Raw genomic sequence first — 24637 nt, forward strand, 5'->3', positions numbered from 1 at the left:
ATAAAGTACAATATGTTACGAGAAAACAATCTCAGAATCACCAGGATCCGTTGAAGCGTTTCAGAGTTATGACCTCATAAAGTGATAGTGGTCAGAATTGTAAAAATTGGCCGTGTCACTTAGGTGAAAACAGGCTTTGGGGTGAAGGGGTTAAACATCCCAAGGCGGAACTGTGCAAGCGATCATATTGAAATGGTTGAAGTATCATACCACTGCAAATCTACCAAGACCCGGCCGTCCCTCTAAACTTTCATCTCAAACTAGGAGAACACTGATCAGAGATGCAGCCAAGAGGCCCATGATCACTCTGGATGAACTGCAGAGATCTGCAGCTGAGGTGGGACAGTCTGTCCATAGGACAACAATCAGTTGCACACTGCACAAATCTGGCCTTTATGGAAGAGTGGCAAGAAGAATGCCATTCTCAAAGTTATCCATAAAAAGTGTCATTTAAACTTTGCAACAAGCCACCTGGGAGACACACCAAACATGTGGAAGAAGGTGCTCTGGTCAGATGAAACCAAAATGAAACTTTTTGTCAACAATGCCAAACGATATGTTTGGCGTAAAGGCAACACAGCTCATCACCCTGAACACACCATTCCCACTGTCATACATGGTGGTGGCAGCATCATGGTTTGGGCCTACTTTTCTTCAGCAGGGACAGGGAAAATGGTTAAAATTGATGAGAAGATGAATGGAGCCAAATACAGGACCATTCTTGAAGAACACCTGTTGGAGTCTGCAAAAGACCTGAGACTGGGACGGAGATTTGTCTTCCAACAAGACAATGATCCCAAACATAAAGCAAAATCTACAATGGAATGGTTTACAAATAAACGTATCCAGGTGTTAGAATGGCCAAGTCAAAGTCCAGACCTCAATCCAATCGAGAATCTGTGGAAAGAGCTAAAAACTGCTGTTCACAAACGATCTCCATCAAACCTCACTGAGCTTGAGCTGTTTGCCAAGGAAGAATGGGCAAGAATTTCAGTCTCTCGATGTTCAAAACTGATAGAGACATACCCCAAGCGACTTGCAGCTGTAATCGCACAAAAGGTGGCGCAACAAAGTGTTAAGTTAAAGGGGCCGAATAATATTGCACGCCCCATTTTTCAGTTTCTGAATTTCCACAAAAATGTAAAATATCCAATAAATTTCATTCAACTTCACAATTGTGTTCCACTTGTTGATTCTTCACCAAAAATTATACAGGTTATTACCCTATTAACCACTATGCAGTCAAACAAAGTTCTTGGTTGCATCCACTTGAAAGAAGAGCCGCACTTGGTGGGTGTACGGAGTTTTTTTGGCAAATTAACCCCTTTCTGACGTTGGGCGTAATAGTACGCCCACTTCAGAATCCCCTCCCTTTGATGTGAGCTCCGGAGCTGAGCCCACATCTTTACCGGCACATGTCACATGTCAGCTGTTTTGAACAGCTGACGTGCCTCTAACAGCTGCGGGTGGAATCGCAATCCACCCGCGGCTGTTAACCTGTTAAATGCTGCTGTCAATCTGTGACAGCAGCAATTAACTCGTGCTTCCAGTAAGCGCATCTGAAATCCCACCCATCGGTGACCCGATGGGTTGGCATGACAACCATAGACTTTCCTGCAGGCCTCTATGGCTGTCATAGCCAGATTGCTATGAACGCCACCCGGTTGTCGGCGCTCATAGCAAGTGAGCCTCTCTGCTACATATAGGAGATCTGATCATCACCTGTGTGTAGCAGAGGTGATCGAAGTACTGCAGCCTCTAGTCTCCCATGGAGACTGTTGAACATGCAAAAAGTAAAAAAAAAAAAAAAAGTTTTTAAAAATATAAAAAAATAAAAAGAAATATAACAGTTCAAATCGCCCCCTTTCGCCCTACTCAAAATAAAACCATAATATAAAAATCAAATAGACACATATTTGGTATTGCCGCTTTCAGAATTTCCTGATCTATCAATATAAAAACAGAATTAACCCGGTCAGTAAAACGGCGTAATGAGAAAAAATTTAAAATGCCAGAATTATGTTTTTTTTTGGTCACCACTAAATTGCAATATAATGCAATAACGGGCAATCAAAAGAACATATCTACACCAAAATTGTATCAATAAAAATGTCAGCTCGTTGCGCAAAAAAATAAGACCTCACCCAACCCCAGATCATGAAAAATGGAGATGCTACAGGTCTCGGACAAATGGCTCCATTTTTTTTTTTTTAATTTTATTTTTTTACCAAAGTTTGGATTTTTATTTTCACCACTTAAATAAAAAAAGAACCTAGATCTGTTTCTTGTATATGAACTCATAATGACCTGGAGAATCATAATGGCAGTTCAGTGTTAGCATTTAGTGAACATGGTTTAAAAAAAATCCCAAAAAACTGGATTTGCAATTTTTTTTACTTTGCAATTTCACCGCATCTGGAATTTTTTACCATTTTCCAGTACATGATATGTTAAAACCAATGGTGTCTTTCAAAAGTACAACTTGTCTCGCAAAAAACACGCCCTCACATGGCCATTTTGACCAAAAAATTTAAAAAAGTTATGGCTCTGGGGGAAGAATGGGAGCAAAAAACGAAAACACAAAAATGAAAATACCTCCGGTCATGAATGGGTTTAAGAAGCAAGTAGAGCTGCAATGTAGCAAGCAGGCAGCCCTGGCCGGTAGCGTGCCTGAACACAAAAATAAAAAGGTAATGCAGCCACAGTTACAGCAGCATTGAACTTCACACAGTCCATGTAAATCTGTGCGATCCAACATGCTGTACCTAGCGGCAGCAAGTATATAATGACAAAATAAAATGTACACAAGCAAATGCAAACATAATTTATTAACAAAAGGAACTCAAATTTAAAACCAAAAAACATATATATTTAAGTGTATGTAAAATATGCAAATTATGAAAATACTGCCTGCACTTCAGAAGATGTATACATGCATCACAAAATATTCATTTTCAAAATACTGGTACGTGTGTCCACAAAAGACACATACAACCATTTGTATATGCTGTCCGCAAGAGGCAAAAAGATATTACAAAAAAACAAACTGTATACATATTATTATACACATGTCTCACGTTCTGTATATATTCTTTTTTTTTGTTTTTATTGGTGTTCATGTACATATATATCTATTGTGCTGTTGATGTATACATATAGTTTTTTGTAATTAGCTCAATTGTTGTGGGTCCTACGTGTTCCTGGGAAGGACATACAAGTGCAAAGGTATATATAAACCTACCGTATATACTCGAGTATAAGCCGACCCGAGTATAAGCCGACCCCCCTAATTTTGCCACAAAAAACTGGGAAAACTTATTGACTCGAGTATAAGCCTAGGGTGGAAAATGCAGCAGCTACCGGTGAATTTCAAAAATAAAAATAGATGCTCCATACCATTCATTATGGCCTCATAGATGCTCCATATAAAGCTGTTCCACATATATAATGCTCTGCACTGTTCATTATGGCCCCATAGATGCTCCACATAGAGCTGTGCCATATATAATGCTCTGCACCGTTCATTATGGCCCCATAGATGCTCCACATAAAGCTGTGCCATATATAATGCTCTGCACCGTTCATTATGGCCCCATAGATGCTCCATAGAAAGCTGTGCCATATATAATGCTCTGCACCGTTCATTATGGCCCCATAGATGCTCCATAGAAATCTGTGCCATATATAATTCTCTGCACCGTTCATTATGGCCCCATAGATGCTCCACATAAAGCTGTGCCATATATAATGCTCTGCACCGTTCATTATGGCCCCATAGATGCTCCATAGAAAGCTGTGCCATATATAATGCTCTGCACCGTTCATTATGGCCCCATAGATGCTCCATAGAAATCTGTGCCATATATAATTCTCTGCACCGTTCATTATGGCCCCATAGATGCTCCATAGAAAGCTATGCCATATATAATGCTCTGCACCGTTCAGTATGGCCCCATAGATGCTCCACATAAAGCTGTGCCATATATAATGCTCTGCACCGTTCATTATGGCCCCATAGATGCTCCATAGAAAGCTGTGCCATATATAATGCTCTGCACCATTCATTATGGCCCCATAGATGCTCCATAGAAATCTGTGCCATATACACTCACCGGCCACTTTATTAGGTACACCTGTCCAACTTCTTGTTAACACTTAATTTCTAATCAGCCAATCACATGGCGGCAACTCAGTGCATTTAGGCATGTAGACATGGTCAAGACAATCTCCTGCAGTTCAAACCAAGCATTAGTATGGGGAAGAAAGGTGATTTGAGTGCCTTTGAACGTGGCATGGTTGTTGGTGCCAGAAGGGCTGGTCTGAGTATTTCAGAAACTGCTGATCTACTGGGATTTTCACGCACAACCATCTCTAGGGTTTACAGAGAATGGTCCGAAAAAGAAAAAAAATCCAGTGAGCGGCAGTTCTGTGGGCGGAAATGCCTTGTTGATGCCAGAGGAGAATGGGCAGACTGGTTCGAGCTGATAGAAAGGCAACAGTGACTCAAATCGCCACCCGTTACAACCAAGGTAGGCCTAAGAGCATCTCTGAACGCACAGTGCGTCGAACTTTGAGGCAGATGGGCTACAGCAGCAGAAGACCACACCGGGTACCACTCCTTTCAGCTAAGAACAGGAAACTGAGGCTACAATTTGCACAAGCTCATCGAAATTGGACAGTAGAAGATTGGAAAAACGTTGCTTGGTCTGATGAGTCTCGATTTCTGCTGCGACATTCGGATGGTAGGGTCAGAATTTGGCGTAAACAACATGAAAGCATGGATCCATCCTGCCTTGTATGGAGCATCTTTGGGATGTGCAGCCGACAAATCTGCGGCAACTGTGTGATGCCATCATGTCAATATGGACCAAAATCTCTGAGGAATGCTTCCAGCACCTTGTTGAATCTATGCCACGAAGAATTGAGGCAGTTCTGAAGGCAAAAGGGGGTCCAACCCGTTACTAGCATGGTGTACCTAATAAAGTGGCCGGTGAGTGTATAATGCTCTGCACCGTTCATTATGGCCCCATAGATGCTCCATAGAAAGCTGTGCCATATATAATGCTCTGCACCGGTCATTATGGTCCCATAGATGCTTAATATAAAGCTGTGCCATATATAATGCTCTGCACCGTTCATTATGGTCCCATAGATGCTCCACATAAAGCTGTGCCATATAATGCTCTGCACCGGTCATTATGGTCCCATAGATTCTCCACATAAAGCTGTGCCATATATAATGCTCTGCACCGTTCAGTATGGCCCCATAGATGCTCCACATAAAGCTGTGCCATATATAATGCTCTGCACCGTTCATTATGGCCCCATAGATGTGCCATAGAAAGCTGTGCCATATATAATGCTCTGCACCGTTCATTATGGCCCCATAGATGCTCCATAGAAATCTGTGCCATATATAATTCTCTGCACCGTTCATTATGGCCCCATAGATGCTCCATATAAAGCTATGCCATATATAATGCTCTGCACCGTTCAGTATGGCCCCATAGATGCTCCACATAAAGCTGTGCCATATATAATGCTTTGCACCGTTCATTATGGCCCCATAGATGCTCCATAGAAAGCTGTGCCATATATAATGCTCTGCACCGTTCATTATGGCCCCATAGATGCTCCATAGAAATCTGTGCCATATATAATGCTCTGCACCGTTCATTATGGCCCCATAGATGCTCCATAGAAAGCTGTGCCATATATAATGCTCTGCACCTTTCAGTATGGCCCCATAGATGCTCCATAGAAAGCTGTGCCATATATAATGCTCTGCACCGTTCATTATGGCCCCATAGATGCTCCACATAAAGCTGTGACATATATAATGCTCTGCACCGGTCATTATGGTCCCATAGATGCTTCATATAAAGCTGTGCCATATATAATGCTCTGCACCGTTCATTATGGTCCCATAGATGCTCCACATAAAGCTGTGCCATATAATGCTCTGCACCGGTCATTATGGTCCCATAGATTCTCCACATAAAGCTGTGCCATATATAATGCTCTGCACCGTTCAGTATGGCCCCATAGATGCTCCACATAAAGCTGTGCCATATATAATGCTCTGCACCGTTCATTATGGCCCCATAGATGTGCTATAGAAAGCTGTGCCATATATAATGCTCTGCACCGTTCATTATGGCCCCATAGATGCTCCTTATAAAGCTGTGCCATATATAATGCTCTGCACCGTTCATTATGGCCCCATAGATGCTCCATAGAAATCTGTGCAATATATAATGCTGCTGCTGCAATAAAAAAAAAAACGACATACTCGCCTCTCTTTCTGCCCCCAGCTCCTCAGCATCCCGTCTCGGCGTCTCTCTGCACTGATTGTTCAGGCAGAGGGCGGCGCGCACACTAGTACGTCATTGCGCCCTCTGACCTGAACAGTCAGAGCAAGAGGACGGGAAGACAGAGCGGCGCCCGGCGTGTGGAACGCGGACAGGTAACTATGAGATACTTACCTGCTCCCGGCGTCCCTGGCTCCTTATCCCGGACAGCTGGTCTCCGGGTGCCGCAGCCTCTTCCTCTGTCAGCGGTCACCGTTACCGTCATTAGAGGAATGAATATGCGGCTCCACCCCTATGGGAGTGGAGTCCATATTCATAACTTTAATGAGCGGTCCCACGTGACCGCTGAACAGGGGAAGAGCTGCGGCACCGAAGACCTTGGGACGGGCAGGGGGAGCGCCGGGACTAGGTGAGTATGCAATAGTCCTCTCTCCCCCTCACCCGCCGACCCCACCGCCGATCATGACTCGAGTATAAGCCGAGAGGGGCACTTTCAGCCCAAAAATTTGGGCTGAAAATCTCGGCTTATACTCGAGTATATACGGTATTTATGGTTTCTTGAGTGCATCTTATTTAAGTTTGCACATGTTAGACAGGGTGTAAAGATTTAGAATTTCTCACTTTTTTGTGGGTCCTACATATTCCTGGGAAGGACATACTAAAGAAAAAAACTAAAACTCTGTACTTTTATTAAATATATTTAAAACCAACACTCAAAAACAAAAATAAGTGAGAAAGATATAAAAATTAACCAGAATCAGGGCTAGCCACTGGAAGATAGTGAGATAAAACAGGCAGCAAGGGCCTATCTGCCCCTAGGTATGCCCTAAACTGACTGCCTATCCGCGGAGGTTGGCATTCTAATATGGACGATATGGCATCCCCGCTTTATGACAAATAGCCCTTGACTACCCTAATGAGCCCTAGAACTGGTAAAGGACACCAGAAATGCTAAATCATCTATAGCTAAAAAATAAATTAATGATGATGGATAACACTGTGATAAAGGTATTTGGAAGAGAAAATATTGTGTCACCAAAAAGCGCATGGGTGGAACAGATAGGGTGTCATATCATAGTAATATATGCAAGAAGCAAAAAGTGTGCCCAAGACAGTCCTGATGGCGCACTTGTGGTAATCGGACACGGAGGTCTAAGGTGGTCTCATCCAGCCTCTCGGCACATAACCCAAGCTCGAGTAAAGAATGTGCCAATTGTAAAATGTTAACCCATAATCCGCAAATAAATATCCCACATGTTATATTGATACATATCTTAATGAGGATATTTTCTTGAGTCCATAATCCGTTGGGTTTCCCCTCTCAATCTTTCAGGATTGATCAGTGGGCTTTATAAAAAAAAAAAGAGATGGCGCAATGCTACAATGAGCATTCGGGGCTCCAGTGGCAGTACAAACTGTGGTGGAACGCTATAGTTAGGTCTCTTTTCTTCTTGGGGCTCCAGGAGGGCACTTGGTGTTTGCCACAGCTTCTGTAGCCAGATCAGTACACGCACCTCTCCCCCCTTTCTGGTGCAGACTTAGCAGAGCACTGAGGGAGGGGGACGATTGTTCATTTTCAGACCTCCTGATATGCAGTTTGCATCCTTGGAGGAGTTTTAGATTTTTCTCTTGTCGGAGTGTCCGTGTAATATAGGCTGGATGTGAGCTGAGCTTTGTCTATCTAGGACAGGGGTGGGGAATTTTTTTTCTGCCAGGGGCCATTTGGATAGTTATACCATCCTTCGGGGGCCGTACAAGCTCCGCCCACAAAGTACATCCTGACTCTGGCACTGGTGTCAGGGCGTAATCTTTCATTGCATGCCCTTCAGTGTTAAGTAGTGAGCAGTGCATGTGTGTGCTAACAGAGCAAGAAGAAATTAATGAGCTGTTGGCAATCAAAATACACCTCCTTGCCCAAGAATGCGGTCCCTGAGAATGCGGGGGCCTGATTAAAGGTCATCGAGGTTCCGCACCCCTGGTGTAGGATGTTGTCTTTATAAGCTCACGTATAAGCATAGTTTCTATTGTGCACCATTTTATCCTCCTATGGGGGATTTTCCCGTCAGAGACGTCTGACTGCAGCTTTTTCCATTCTCACTGATGTCAAGCATTCTTGTATAAGGGAGAATTAGTATGAATAGCTCCTGGTCAATCGTTAATACAATTCTGGCTATTTTGTACATGGATAAATGTAACTTTCCTTGCAGCACTGGGGTCCTAGGTTTATATCCCACCAAGGACGACATCTGCAAGGAGTTTGTGTGTTCTCCCCACATTTGTGTTGATCACTTCCAGGTCTTCTGGTTTCTTCCCACAATCCAAAGACACACTGATAGGGAATTTAGATATTGTGAGCTCCAATGGAGGCAGCGGTGATGATTTTTGTAAAGCGCTGTGGAATAAAAGGTGCTTTATAAGCGAGGAAAATACATTCATTAAACTAAGTAGCAGCTGATTTAATACTTTTAAGCAATTTATGGTTCGTGACAGCTGCAAACCAACAATGTCACTTTTAGGTGGTAGTCATCACAACCAGCCAGCCATTCTGCCAGGCACCTAGTCTGTGCCACATGTGCTGCCCAGAACGGTGGCACAGGCCGAATGATGTAAATTGTTTTTACTAAATTTCAGGATTAGGTGATTTCCACTTTTTTGGGCAAAACTCAAATTTTTCAGTTTTATCCATAATTACTTATGTTTTCATCCATATTGCTGACAATGTTATACAGTTTTCATTCATTTTTATGAATCTATGTTGAAATATATTATAAATAATTCTCAGCAATTCGGTAGCATGAAGACAAATGCGCATTTATACTGGTTTTTGTTTTTACCTAATTTTCAATATTTTCTCTTTGGTGCTTTCCAAACATCAATATTTCACATTACAGGACACTGATTGGGAAATATTAAAAGTTCAATCATGCTGCATAATTAAATGCTTGTGTGACGAAACGTAATTGTATTTTTTTCTCCCATTCTCAAATTGTAATTTGTTTATTTTTTGTGTTCCCATCTATACAGAATTTATATAGGTTTGAAGGAACTGGCTTTCCAACAATCCCACAACTTATAGAACATCATTATACTACAAAGCAGGTTATAACGAAGAAATCAGGGGTGGTTCTGCTAAATCCAGTTGTTAAGGTATGTGCACATTTTCCCATGTGCTGTCATATTGACGTTCCATGTACTTGCTAATGGTGTAGATTTTTGGCACAACAGTCTGAGAATCCGACCAATCTGTAGCATTGCCACCTTTTGTAAGATTCTTTTTAAACTGGTACAAAGGAGGAGCTCGCTCTTGTTTTATGCGTTTCTTAACTAAACGTAGCAATCTGGTGACCAAATGAGAGATGGAAATGTGCCAGGAAAATGCGTAAGGCACGATAGAGTTGTGGCCAATTAGATGCACTAAATTAATGAATCTTACTCCTAAATTTTAATCTTTGTTTATTACATGGATGCTAGAATATTTCTATTACCTTGCCATTAAAGGGGTTACATAGTTACGGTACATATAGTTACATAGGTTTAAAATGACCTATTGTAAGTCCATCAAGTTTAACTTTTCTCCACCAATTGTGCATAGTTACATAGTTTTGGACCAGGTCTTTTTTCAACCTAACAGTTATTGTAATCCTAAATGTCTGTCTATTCAATGTCTTAATCTAATCTATTTTTTAATATTCTTAAATAAAAGAACTCCTTACTGTGCCCTCATTACTCTTTTTTTTTTTTTGTACCTACTTCTTGATTGATGATACTTTGTTTTGGAACTCCCAGTGCATGCTAGGATATACAAACGAGACGTCTTAGACCTCTGTTTAAGGGACTGGGCTAGTCCCTGCTCTACTGAGCATGTCTGTTGTCAATTATGACATATGCTCAGTTGGATCTTGTCACTGTGCAATATTCTTTTTAACGTACAGTGACATTGCGCTCCCTCACCAACTTTAATGAGAAGTGATGAGCCGGCCAGAGAGCGCACTGTCAGTGCATATTGTAAGGAGATTACCTGGTGAGCAGAGACCAGCCATGTTCCCAAAAGTAATAATACTTGCAGGTTTGGGGCTGGTTGTTGCTGATTGTGTTTTTTCCTTAAAATGTGCACTAAACGTGCAATCTCTTTCCAGCTCGCCACTTCTCATCAAACTTGGCGAGGGAGCACACTGTCACTGTGCATTAAAAGAATATTGCACAGTGAAAAGATCCTACTGAGCATCCTTTAGGACTGACAACCGAATAATGCTCAGTAGAACAAGGACTAGCCCAGTCCCTGAAAAGTACATCACTGATGACACGTCATTTCAGGGTTGGAGCGGATGTTGCGGCAGTATCCTCACCTCTGCCCGGTAATGATGTCTCGTTTGAGTATCCCAGCATGCACTGGGGGTTCTCAAACAAAGTAGTTAATAAAATAAAGCAGTTAGATATTGTAGTGAGGGAACTATACGGATTTTTTTTTTATTAAAGCATATTAGAAAAGTGATTGACATTGAATAGACATTTGGGTTTAAAATGTTAGTTCCAGACCACCCCTTTAAGGCCAATGTTGTTAGCTTCTTCATGTGAAAATGGAGGTCTTTTTAGCTCCATTCTCTCAATATGTTGACATGCCATTCTCGTAGCAATTTGGACTACTGAATGAGTAGTGCATATCTGGGAGAATTTCTGATCTGTAAGTAACAGAAATCATGAACCTGGGGGACAATGTACGCAGTGTCTGGTACAGATGTGGGCCGCCATTATTAGACTGCAGCAAGTTTTTACAAACGTTATGGCCCCATATAGTGCTGCACAAAAGCTATGGCCCCATATAGTGCTGCACAAACATTATGGGCCCCATATAGTGCTGCACAAACGTTATGGCCCCCATATAGTGCTGCACAAACGTTATGGCCCCATATAGTGCTGCACAAACGTTATGGCCCCCATATAGTGCTGCACAAACGTTATGGCCCCCATATAGTGCTGCACAAACGTTATGGCCCCCATATAGTGCAGCACAAACGTTATGGCCCCCATATAGTGCTGCACAAACGTTATGGCACCATAGATGCTCCATACAGACAATTGCCCCATTTGCTGTTGCTGCGATAAAAAAATAAAAAATCACATACTCACCTCTCCATCGCTCAGGCCCCCAGCACTTTCAATATTCACCTGCTCCTCGTTCCGGTGCCGCTCCATACTCAGCATCTTCTGCACTGACGTTCAGGCAGAGGGTGCGCACTAACCACGTCACCATGCCCTCTGGCATAAGCGTCACTGCTGAAGACGGAGCGGCGCCGGAACGAGGAGCAGGTGAATATCGCACAGCGCAGCGCTCCCCCTCCCCGTTATACTCACCTGCTCCTGGCGCTGTGCAGTCTCTGCTTCCCCGCAGCTTCTCCCTGTACTGAGCGGTCACCGTTACCGCTCATTACAGTAATGAATATGCGGCTCCACCTCTATGGAAGGTGGAGCCGCATATTCATTACTGTAATGAGCGGTACCATGTGACCGCTCAGTACAGGAAGAAGCTGCCGTCGCCGGGGAAGCCAGGGACGTGCAGGGACCGCGCCAGGAGCAGGTGAGTATAATTAGACAGCCCCCTCTCCCCCTCCCCTGCCGACCCCTGGGTATGACTCGAGTATAAGCCGAGAGGGGGACTTTCAGCCCAAAAAAATGGGCTGAAAATCTCGGTTTATGCTCGAGTATACACGGTATATATATATTTTTTTTATTCAATGCATAGAATTAATTTAATCTACCTTTAAGCTATGTTAGTACACAGGATTTTTAGAATAAGGGAAACAAAGTATGGAGAACTCCTTCCAGATGAACTAATTGGCTGGGATTGCTGTGGAAGTGTCCAATGGATTGGCAGTGTCTGTGTTTTATGGTGCTCATTTAACCCCTTCCCGACCTTTGACGCATACGCTGCGTCATGAAAGTCTGTGCCAATCCGACCTATGACGCAGCGTATGCGTCATGGAATGATCGCGTCCCTGCAGATCGGGTGAAGGGGTTAACTCCTATTTTACCCGATCTGCAGAGACAGGGGGAGTGGTGCTTCAGCCCAGGGGGGGTTGGCTTCACCCCCCCGTGGCTACGATCGCTCTGATTGGCTGTTGAAAGTGAAACTGCCAATCAGAGTGATTTGTAATATTTCACCTAAAAAACTGGTGAAATATTACAATCCAGCCATGGCCGATGCTGCAATATCATCGGCCATGGCTGGAAATACTTAAGTGACCCCCCCCACACCCACCGATCGCCCCCCCCAGTCCTCCGTTATGGGGTCCGGTCCCCTCCGTCCGCCTGCCGGCTCCCCCGTCCTCCTGTCCGCTCCCTCCTTGTTTGAATAAACCCCCCCTGTGGTCCGATCACCTCCCCTGTGCTCCAATCCACCCCCCCACCACCCCTTCATACTTACCGATCCTCCCGGTGTCCGTACGTCTCCTCGCTGGGCGCCGCCATCTTCCAAAATGGCGGGCGCATGCTCAGTGCGCCCGCCGAATCTGCCAGCCGGCAGATTCCTCACAAGTACATTTTGATCGCTGTGGTAGGTTCTATCACAGCGATCAAAATAAAAAAAATAATAAATACCCCCCCCCCTTTATCACCCCCATAGGTAGGGAGAATAATAAAATAAAGAAAATATTTTTTTTTTTTCGTTTTCCACTAGGGTTAGGGTTAGAACTAGGGGTAGGGTTAGGGGTAGGGTTAGGGTTACGGGTAGGGTTAGGGGTAGGGTTAGGGTTAGAACTAGGGGTAGGGTTAGGGGTAGGGTTAGGGTTACGGGTAGGGTTAGGGGTAGGGTTATGGCATGAGCGGATTTGGCTGCGGATCCGCAGAGGATTGGCCGCGGATCCGCAGCGGATTGGCCGCGGATCCGCAGCGGATTGGCCGCGGATCCGCAGCGGATTTGGAAAACCAAATCCACTGTGCCCATGGTGCGGAAAATTCCGTGCAGAAACGCTGCGTTGTATTTTCTGCAGCATGTCAATTCTTTGTGCGGATTCCGCAGCGTTTTACACCTGTTCCTCAATAGGAATCCGCAGGTGAAATCCGCACAAAAAAAACACTGGAAATCTGCTGTAAATCTGCAGGTAAAACGCAGTGCCTTTTACCTGCAGATTTTTCAAAAATCGTGCGGAAAAATCTCACACGAATCCGCAACGTGGGCACATAGCCTTAGGGTTAGGGTTGGAATTAGAGTTAGGGTACCGTCTCACAGTGGCACTTTGATCGCTACGACGGTACGATCCGTGACGTTCCAGCGATATCCATACGATATCGCTGTGTCTGACACGCAGCAGCGATCAGGGACCCTGCTGAGAATCGTACGTCGTAGCAGATCGTTTGGAACTTTCTTTCGTCGCTGGATCTCCCGCTGTCATCGCTGGATCGTTGTGACAGCGATCCAGCGATGCGTTCGCTTGTAACCAGGGTAAACATCGGGTTACTAAGCGCAGGGCCGCGCTTAGTAACCCGATGTTTACCGTGGTTACCAGCGTAAAAGTAAAAAAAAAAAAAACGCACATACTCACATTTCGGTGTCCTTCAGGTCCCTTGCCGTCTGCTTCCCGCTCTGACTGTCTGCCGGCCGGAAAGTGAGAGCACAGCACAGCAGTGACGTCACCGCTGCGCTCTGCTCTCACTGTACGGCGGCACTCAGTCAGGGTGGGAAGCAGACGGCAAGGGACCTGAAGGACACCGAAATGTGAGTATGTACGTTTTTTTTTTTTTTACTTTTACGCTGGTAACCACGGTAAACATCGGGTTACTAAGCGCTGCCCTGCGCTTAGTAACCCGATGTTTACCCTGGTTACCCGGGTCCTTGGCATCGTTGGTCGCTGGAGAGCGGTCTGTGTGACAGCTCCCCAGCGACCACACAACGACTTTCCAACGATCACGGCCAGGTCGTATCGCTGGTAAATCGTTATGTGAGACGGTACCCTTAGGGTTGGAATTAGGGCTAGGGTTGGAAATAGGGTTAAGATTAGGCTTGTGGTTAGGGTTAAGGATAGGGTTAGGGTTGTGTTGGGGTTACAGTTGTGGGTAGGGTTGGGATTAGGGTTAGGATTAGGGTTGGATTTAGGGTTACGGGTGTGTTGGGGTTAGGGTTGTGGTTAGGGGTGTGTTGGGGTTAGGGTTGTGATTAGGGTTATGGCTACAGTTGGGATTAGGGTTAGGGGTGTGTTGGGGTTAGTGTTGAAGTTAGAATTGAGGGGTTTCCACTGTTTAGGCACATCAGGGGTCTCCAAACGCAACATGGCGCCACCATTGATTCCAGCCAATCTTGCGTTCAAAAAGTCAAATGGTGCGCCCTCCCTTCCAAGCCCCGACGTGCGCCCAAACAGTGGTTTACCCCCACATATGGGATACCAGCGTACTCAGGACAAACTGGGCAACAACTATTGGGGTCCAATTTCTCCTGTTACCCTTGCAAAAATAAAAAATTACTTGCTAAAACATAATTTTTGAGGAAAGAACAATTATTTTTTATTTTCATGGCTCTACGTTATAAACTTATGTGAAGCACTTGGGGGTTGAAAGTGCTCACCACACATCTAGATAAGATCCTTTTGGGGTCTAGTTTCCAAAATGGGGTCACTTGTGGGGTGTTTCTACTGTTTAGGCACATCAGGGGCTCTGCAAATGCAACGTGACGCCTGCAGACCATTCCATCAAAGTCTGCATTTCAAATGTCACTACTTCCCTTCCAAGCCCTGACGTGCGCCCAAACAGTGGTTTACCCCCACATATGGGGTACCAGCATATTCACAACAAACTGGGCAACAAATATTGGGGTCCAATTTCTCCTGCTACCCTTGTGAAAAAAAAATTGCTTGCTAAAACATCTTTTTTGAGGACAGAAAAATGATTTTTAATTTTCACGGCTCTGCGTTGTAAACTTCTGTGAAGCACTTGGGGGTTGAACGTGCTCACCACACATCTAGATAAGTTCCTTGGGGGGTCTAGTTTCCAAAATGGGGTCACTTGTGGGGGGTTTCTACTGTTTAGGCACATCAGGGGCTCTGCAAACGTAACATGATTCCCGCAGACCAATCCATCAAAGTCTGCATTCCAAATCGTCACTACTTCCCTTCCGAGCCCCGGCATGTGCCCAAACAGTGGTTTACCCCCACATATGGGGTATCAGCGTACTCAGGAGAAACTGCACAACAACTTTTGGGGTCCAATTTCTCCTGTTACCCTTGGGAAAATAAAAAATTGTGGGTTAAAAAATCATTTTTGAGGAAAGAAAAATAATTTTTTATTTTCATGGCTCTGCGTTATAAACTTCTGTGAAGCACTTGGGGGTTCAAAGTGCTCACCACACATCTAGATTAGTTCCTTGGGAGGTCTAGTTTCCAAAATGGGGTCACTTGTGCGGGAGCTCCAATGTTTAGGCACACAGGGGCTCTCCAAACGCGACATGGTGACCGCTAATGATTGAAGCTAATTTTCCATTCAAAAAGCCAAATGGCGTGCCTTCCCTTCCGAGCCCTGCTGTGCGCCCAAACAGTGGTTTACCCCCACATATGGGGTATCATCGTACTCAGGACAAACTGGACAACAACATTTGGGGTCCAATTTCTCCTATTATCCTTGGGAAAATAAAAAACTCCGGGCTAAAAATCATTTTTGAGGAAAGAAAAATAATTTTTTTTATTTTCATGGCTCTGCGTTATAAACTTCTGTGAAGCACCTGGGGGTTTTAAGTGCTCACTATGCATCTAGATTAGTTTCTTGGGGGGTCTAGTTTCCAAAATGGGGACACTTGTAGGGGAGCTCCAATGTTTAGGCACACAGGGGCTCTCCAAACGCGACATGGTGTCCACTAACGATTGGAGCTAATTTTCCATTCAAAAAGTCAAATGGCACGCCTCCCCTTCCGAGCCTTGCCGTGCACCCAAACAGTGGTTTACCCCCACATATGAGATATCGGCGTACTCAGGAGAAATTGCCCAACAAATTTTAGGATCCATTTTATCCTGTTGCCCATGTGAAAATGAAAAAATTGAGGCTAAAAGAAATTGTGTGTGAAAAAAAAGTACTTTTTCCTTTTTTCGGATTAATTTGTGAAGCACCTGGGGGTTTAAAGTGCTCACTATGCTTCTAGATAAGTTCCTTGGGGGGTCTAGTTTCCAAAATGGGGTCACTTGTGGGGGAGCTCCAATGTTTAGGCACACGGGGGCTCTCCAAACGCGACATGGTGTCCGCTAAAGATTGGAGCCAATTTTTCATTCAAAAAGTCAAATGGCGCTCCTTCCCTTCCGAGCCCTGCCGTGCGCCCAAACAGTGGTTTACCCCCACATATGAGGTATCAGCGTACTCAGGACAAATTGGACAACAACATTCGTGGTCCAGTTTCTCCTTTTACCCTTGGGAAAATAAAAAAATTGTTGCGAAAAGATCATTTTTGTGACTGAAAAGTTAAATGTTAATTTTTCCCCTCCATGTTGCTTCTGCTGCTGTGAAACACCTGAAGGGTTAATAAACTTCTTGAATGTGGTTTTGAGCACCTTGAGGGGTGCAGTTTTTAGAATGGTGTCACTTTTGGGTATTTTCAGCCATATAGAACCCTCAAACTGACTTCAAATGTGAGGTGGTCCCTAAAAAAAATGGTTTTGTAAATTTTGTTGTAAAAAATGAGAAATCACTGGTCAAATTTTAACCCTTATAACTTCCTAGCAAAAAAAAAATTTGTTTCCAAAATTGTGCTGATGTAAAGTAGACATGTGGGAAATGTTATTTATTAACTATTTTGTGTCACATAACTCTCTGGTTTAACAGAATAAAAATTAAAAATGTGAAAATTGCAAAATTTTCAAATTTTTCGCCAAATTTCCGTTTTTTTCACAAATAAACTCAGAAATTATCGACCTAAATTTACCACTAACATGAAGCCCAATATGTCACGAAAAAACAATCTCAGAACTGCAAGGATCCGTTGAAGAGTTCCTGAGTTATTACCTCATAAAGGGACACTGGTCAGAATTGCAAAAAATGGCAAGGTCATTAAGGCCAAAATAGGCTGGGTCATGAAGGGGTTAAAGCAATGCAACGTTGTTTTGTTACGGTTCAAAGAATTATGATTAATAAATAAATGCTCACACGAAAATTGAATAAACTAAAATGAATTTACTTAATAAAAGATAATGAATATAAACAATCACTAAAAATAGCACGTAATCAATAGTCATACATTACATTGAAATGGTAGGAGTCAATCAGCCATCTCTCTCAGTGCCCTCTCTCTTCCATCTGTCTCCTCTGGTCTCAGGCAATACTTCCATTTATATGTTAAAACTGACCATTGAATCTTATCTGAAGGCTTTTGATGTTTTTCATGGTATGTGTACTGAAACCTTAAGGCCATGTGCACACGTTCAGGATTTTTAGCGTTTTTTTCGCGTTTTTTCGCTATAAAAACGTGATAAAAACGCGAAAAAAACGCTAACCTATGCCTCCTATTATTTACAAGGTATTCCGCATTTTTTGTGCAAATGTTGCGATTTTTTCCGCGAAAAAATCGCATAGCGGAAAAAAAAGCAACATGTTCATTAAAAATGCGGAATTGCAGGGATTCCGCACACCTAGGAATGCATTGATCTGCTTACTTCCCGCACGGGGCTGTGCACACCATGCGGGAAGTAAGCAGATTATGTGCGGTTGGTACCCAGGGTGGAGGAGAGGAGACTCTCCTCCACGCACTGGGCACCATATAAGTGGTCAAAAAATAAGAAATAAAATAAAAAATAGCGATATACTCACCCTCGATGTCCCGCGCAGTGTTCCCGCCTCCACTGCACGCTGCCGTTCGGTTCCTGTAGCTGATGTGCGGCGAAGGACCTCGCCGATGACGTCACTGTCCTGTGATTGGTCGTGAGCGGTCATGTGACCGCTCACGTGACCGTGACGTCACGGAAGGTCCTGCACGCACACACCAGCTATAGGAAGACGAACGGATGCCGCTGATGAGATGTCTGGGTGAGTATAAGCATTTTTTTATTTTTTTTATTATTTTTAAACATTCTGTCTTTTACTATAGATGCTGCATAAGCTGCATCTATAGTAAAAAGTTGGTCACACTTGTCAAACAGTATGTTTGACAAGTGTGACCAACTTGTCAGTCAGTTTTCCAAGCGATGCTACAGATCGCTTGGAAAACTTTAGCATTCTGCAAGCTAATTACGCTTGCAGAATGCTAAAAAACCGCGAAAAAAACGCAAAAAAAACGCAAAAAAAAAAATGCGGATTTCTTGCAGAAAATTTCCGGTTTTCTTCAGGAAATTTCTGCAAGAAATCCTGAACGTGTGCACATACCCTAAGGCCAAATAGATAAGACTTCACCACCCGGCATCCCTGGGGGCTTTAAGACCTCCAATCAACATATGTAGGCCTAGGAAGATCTCTCATCTTTGAAGATAAGTGTAAAGTGTACACCAAATGTAAATTACTGGGTCATTTACATTCCCTGGTTTAGACTGACCATCTGGAACAATTGACATGTGGCTGGACAAGTTTTCAATTAGCTTTCTGCTATACTCTTTGAAAGTACATACGGTATATACTGTATATTATTTAACAAAACCAATCAATATCTCTATCACTCGTATTAATTAATTGGAGTGTTGAAATCATATTAAAAAATATATAACGTACTACACAAACATCATAGCAGTTTTCTGCATTGGCTTCTAGAGCTAAGATCAAACATGTGGGTTGTTTCAAATGTAACTTCTATATAAAAAAGAAAAGTGAGATGGTATATGTATGAAAAATAGCAGTTGGCTTCCGAGGTCAACAAGTACACCCGCTCCTGAGGTTTGCATGCATTAGCCTGTGTCGTGTGCCATTTAGGAGCTAGTACATTCATTCTCATGCTGCTTTTTTTTTCTATATAAAGAAACTGTACAGTGCGTAATTTCTTTGCTGAAGCGCGTACGTACATTGCAGCTTTCCAGTTAGCTACCAGTCTAGACGCCTTTCTGTATTTATTGTTTTTGATACAGAATATGATTTGACTATATCTTTGGTCATTTGTACATGTTGTATAAATACCAATGTGCCCGATGTTCTCAGAAGCGTTGTCACCGGAGCATTTATCTTGTTGCCAGAAGTGCTCCAGTAGTTCTGTGCCTCTGGTTCTCCATCATTGCTATCAGTAGATCAGCATGTTATGACAAATGATGCCTGAACGTCTCGTTTCGATGACAGATGGTGAGCACTGATGATTTGCTAACTAGAAAGCAGTTAGATGCACTATCATCGGGCTTCTTCTGAGGACACCGGCTTGTACTCTACTACTTTCTTTGAGCTTGGTCTTTTTCTCTCTTAAAGAACCATGAGCCTAAGGCTGTGTGCACACGTTAAGGATTTTTTGTGTTTCTTTCGCTATAAAACCGCGGAAAAAAAAGCATAAATTAAGCATCCTATTATTGGAATGCAATCTGCAATTTTTGTGCACATGTTGCGTTTTTTTCCGCAGCTGAATCACATTCCAGACAAAAAATGCATCATGTTCATTCTTTGTGCGGAATCACGGGGATTCCGCACACATAGGAATACATTGATCTGCTTAAGCGGATGATGTGCAGTTGGTACCCAGGGTGGAGGAGAGGAGACTCTCCTCCAGGCCCTGGGAACCATATACCTGTAAAAAACAAAAAAAAGAATGAAAATAAAAAATCGTGATATTCTAACCTTCCGGCGGCCCCAGCAGCCTTCCCGCTCCTCACGATGCTCCCATTCCCAGTGATGCTTTGCGACAATGACCTGTGATGATGTGGGTCTCGCAAGACTGCTGCGTCATCTGGGGTCATTGCCGCTAGGCATTACTGAGAACGGAAGCATCGTGAGGAGCAGGAACGCTGCAGGGCTGCAGGGGACTCCGGAACGTGAGAATATCACGATTTTTTATTTTTTTAATTATTTTTAATATTCGATCTCTTTACTATTGATGCTGCATAGGCAGCATCAATAGTAAAAAGTTGGTCACACTTGTCAAACACTATGTTTGACAAGTGTTTACCAACCGGTCAATCAGTTTTCCAAGCGATGCTACAGATCGCTTGGAAAACGCTAGCATTCTGCAAGCTAATTACGCTTGTAAAATGCTAGTGTTTAGCGGGAAAACACATGCCAGTTCCGCATGCGTTTTACCCGCGGCACAGTTGCGGAATTGTCGCTGAAATTTCCGTGGCAATTCCGGACATGTGCACATAGCCTTAAATACAAGAAGCGTTAAGTCCAAGCCATTCATCGCTCTGTGAGAACTGGGGGCTGCTGGGCTCTTTGACATGACAAATCAGTTCCCAGCACTCACTGAAACAGTAAAACTACTTTATCTCAACTTGAAGATTACGTATTGCTCCCTGAATTCTGACTGATTAACCAGCCCTCATCATCAGAAAATCGCCTATTGATTAAGCCATATCTTTGTGTTTAATGTATGTTGTAAAACTTAAAAAAAAAATCTTCCAATATTCGCTCTGGCCACTGGGGCTGTTTTAGACTCCTACTTCCTCTAGTTTTAGGAAATAACACATGTATACAGCCACGATAGTCAGTTTCTAACCCTATGTTTTGTGTTTACTGTGATTGTGAAGGAGGGAGCGCAGGGTCAGGTGTGACGTCGCCTATTGTGAATGATAGATCCTGTGTATCAGCCCTGTATAGAGTCGCTACCTGTTATTGTAATCCTGCCTCTGATGATATGTAAAGTCCTGAAAACTTTTCCTGAAAGAACAGAAAGTCAAATCACCCCCATATATATTAGACTGTCAGCCATACCCATAGGAAATCTATGGGTTTGGTCGTCAGTTCAATGTGTTTGATGTCCCCAGTTTGGGACTGCAGATCTTATTGTCTCCCGGAAATGAAAATACATGTCTGGCGACTGCTCACTCATGTGGAACACGGGAGCCCTTGACCAACATGCATCCTGTGTATGAGAGCCAGCCGAGATGGCCGTCAGCCGACCAGTTGTTTGGGCAACGGCCATCTAATGTATATGGTGGACTTAAATGGAATCTGGCACCAAGACGTCACTTTCTGGGCTGTGTATTACTGTTTTAATACATTCAGTGTTTTATCAGCCGGAGATTTTCTAGACCAAAATGGCCTTGTCAGTTCTGGTCCATCCTCACTGATTAGCAGCTCTTTGTCACTATGCAATGTACACAGAAGGCTGCGACGTGGACAGGGATATACACAGCTCAACAGCTGAGCTCTGCTAGATCTGCGTGAAAACTGTGGTTCTATCACTACTGCTGCACCCAGTATAAAAAGTGACACATCCTTGGAATCCGGGTCTATGTTCCTACTTCATGCCGCTGTTAGATAACATATCAAAAACCTGCTGATTCCCTTTAAGAGTTTAAAAATGCCCCAGTGGCCAGTGTACAAATTGCCAGATTATTAACTTTTTTTAATAAAGATTGTGATACTGAAAAATAAAATTACCAGAATATTTTTAGCCATAAATGTAACACAAAAACCGAAGTTAAACAATAGGTTATTTTGTGATGATGGCTTCTCATTAAGGTAAAGTTAGGATAGTGGGATGACTTACCTGCAGATAATGTCATTACTAGATCGTATGTCTGCCCTCTCTAGGTGACATATAAAAAATAAGGATAACCTTACATATATTAAATAACCTAATTCTATAAACCCCCTACTACACAATTTGATTAAAGTAAATGTGACGGAATTAAAACCGACTCGCTTATTGCACACGTGTATGTTTTAGTCTGAAACCTGCAGCGTTTCAGAGAAAACTTTAGGCTATGTTCACACATTGCTTTTTTTGCAGCCAAAACCTCATCTCTTGTCATTAAAAGGAAGCATCTGACAAAAAGTGGGTTTTGCTGGCTTTTTTGCTGGCTTTTTTGCTGCTTTTCTTGCTGTGTTTTGCTGCCTTTTTCAGGATCCCAAAGTTTTGCCCTGCTTCCACCATTCAAGCATAAACCTTCCTACCTTCTAACACTCTCGCACCCCACCAGTCCATCCTTAACTCTGCTGCCCGACTAATTAATCTCTCTCCTCGCTACACTCCTGCTTCCCCTCTTTGCAAATCCCTTCACTGGCTCCCAATTTCTCAGCGTATCCAGTTTAAATTACTAACACTGACCTACAAAGCCATCCATAATCTTTCTCCTCCGTATATTTCCACACTAATCTCTCAATATCTTCCCTCACGTAATCTCCGGTCCTCCCAAGACCTCCTCCTCTCCTCCACGCTTATTCGCTCCTCACCCAATCGCATCCAAGACTTCTCCCGAATATCACCCATCCTCTGGAATTCAGTGCCCCAACACATCCGGTTATCCACTACTTTTGGATCCTTCAAAAGAAACCTGAAAACCCATCTCTTCAAAGAAGCTTACAGCCTGTAAAGACTACACGGCCACCTCAACACCAATGGAGCTACTGCAACCCTCGACCTACTGTCTCCTTCCCCATAATCCTGTAGATTGTAAGCCCGCAAGGGCAGGGTCCTCTTCCCGCTGTACCAGTCAGTCATTGTTAGTTTTGTTTACTGTAAGTGATATTTGTATTTTGATGTAACCCCTTCTCATGTACAGCACCATGGAATTAATGGTGCTATATAAATAAACAATAATAATAATAAACAATGTAAGGTGTTAGGTCACCAATGCAAGACATACGAGTATGTGACACCATAAAACATTTTTGGAAATTAAAGGCAAATTGATCAAATTATTTAGTGGAAAACAATTTTTTATGTCTGGAAAAAAGTAGTGACTATTCTGAACTTTTTGTTCATGAAATAATACATAATTAGAAATGTAACAGCGGTGAGGGTTGAATTGGTCTGGAATAGTTTACCACACATTGGCCGTTGCACTTTATAGGACGGCCGCTTACTTTTACGCATTGGTTTGGGCCATTCTGACTGTTAGACAATGTTCATTTTCACACATTGGTCAGGCAATGTTTAGTTTTACACATTACTGTACTAGCCCTACCTGCCGTTCTCAGGGGAGGACGCAGACATTATGGTTTAAACTTTACAAAATCACAAAAATGTGTGAGTTTAACATCCTTCTGTACATTCTTTTTTTACACTAAAAATGCAGCAATAACCGATTTTTGCAGCTTTTTTACACTTACTCATTGCTTTCTATGGGTGAAAAATGCTGCAAAAATGTTGAAAGAAGTGAAAAAACCACCAAAGCGTGTGCATGAGATTTCTGAAATCTTATTGCTTTTGCTGGTAGTTTTGAAGCCCTTAATTTGCATAAAAAGCATCAGAAAAAAAAGAAGCAAAAACACAATGTGTGAACAAAGCCTCAAGATGGCTGGTGGGGATAAGGTGTCGATGATGAGCGGTCACAGAGGTACCTAGCTGCCGCCTTCTCCCGCCCCACTCACATAGATCGATCTCTCCCAATCCGCCTAGCTGAGCCTGGGGGTGGGGAGAAGCTGATGACGACTGAATTATCCGTGATTCCTGATGGTCGGACTAGTGGCTGCATCTACACGATGATGGGCAATACACAGAATGACACCGTGCCATATAGTACAGAACACTGCATGAACACATTAAATACATGGGGTATAGGAGATAGAAGTGGTAACACAACATACATGAAAGGTTCACTAATCACATGGAGTAGGCAATAATCATCTGTAAATAACATTACTGGGAAATGAATAGCAATGGGATCTCGGGTCTACAACCTGTCATCAGAATTTATCTCTATGAAGTATGTCAGCCTCCTAGTACTTAGTCCATTCATCCTTTTTGCATATCCAAGTGGTTTAAAAATGAAGTTTAATTCCAACACATGCCATAATGTAAGTAAGTTTGACTGGTCATAGAGACAGACGCTCATAGAGGAGCAGCCAAGCCTATCATGGCCACAGAGGCGTGATTGTCCCTCTTCTACTTCTCATCGCTGTCCATATCTTGCGCATGAAGGGGCATCAGTCTCCCCTCTGGGCGTGAGAACTGCAGATTCGGCTTGACTTCTTTGATGATGAGCAGCCGCCTCTCCGACAGGTTAAAGAATTTTAAATGTGGCATGTGCCGTAATTAATCTTAGTGTGTGGACTGATTGCTGTAACTCTAAACAAAGGGGATGATAGGAAATCCTACTGAGAGAGTGATACAGTGATGTCAAAGAGTTCTGTGGAGAAGAATATCAGGGCACCAATTTCTGAACGACCCATATAGCGATTTCACAACCTCATGCACAGAACTCTTCAGGGTGGTGCAAGATCCAAAACCTATATTAAGCTTTCAAGGAGGAGAAGGAATGTCCGCACTCTCCCAGTCCGCAGGTAAATCAGTCCAT

General features: G+C 43.2%; 1 protein-coding gene across 4 annotated transcripts in view; it reads left to right on the forward strand.

Moving 5' to 3' along the window:
* The window catches only part of FER (FER tyrosine kinase), a 310990-nt gene that overhangs the window by 167663 nt on the left and 118690 nt on the right, over positions 1 to 24637 (forward strand). For all 4 annotated transcript variants that reach the window (XR_013221836.1, XR_013221837.1, XM_077290053.1 and 1 more), the window contains exon 14: positions 9336 to 9458. Coding sequence is in view for 2 of the 4 variants with exons in the window: in XM_077290053.1 (XP_077146168.1) it covers positions 9336 to 9458 (123 nt within the window). In the remaining 2 variants the exon portion in view is untranslated. The remainder of the gene's footprint in view (positions 1 to 9335; positions 9459 to 24637) is intronic.

This window comes from Ranitomeya variabilis, chromosome 1 (genome assembly GCF_051348905.1).
Source record: "Ranitomeya variabilis isolate aRanVar5 chromosome 1, aRanVar5.hap1, whole genome shotgun sequence".
Lineage (NCBI taxonomy): Eukaryota > Metazoa > Chordata > Amphibia > Anura > Dendrobatidae > Ranitomeya > Ranitomeya variabilis.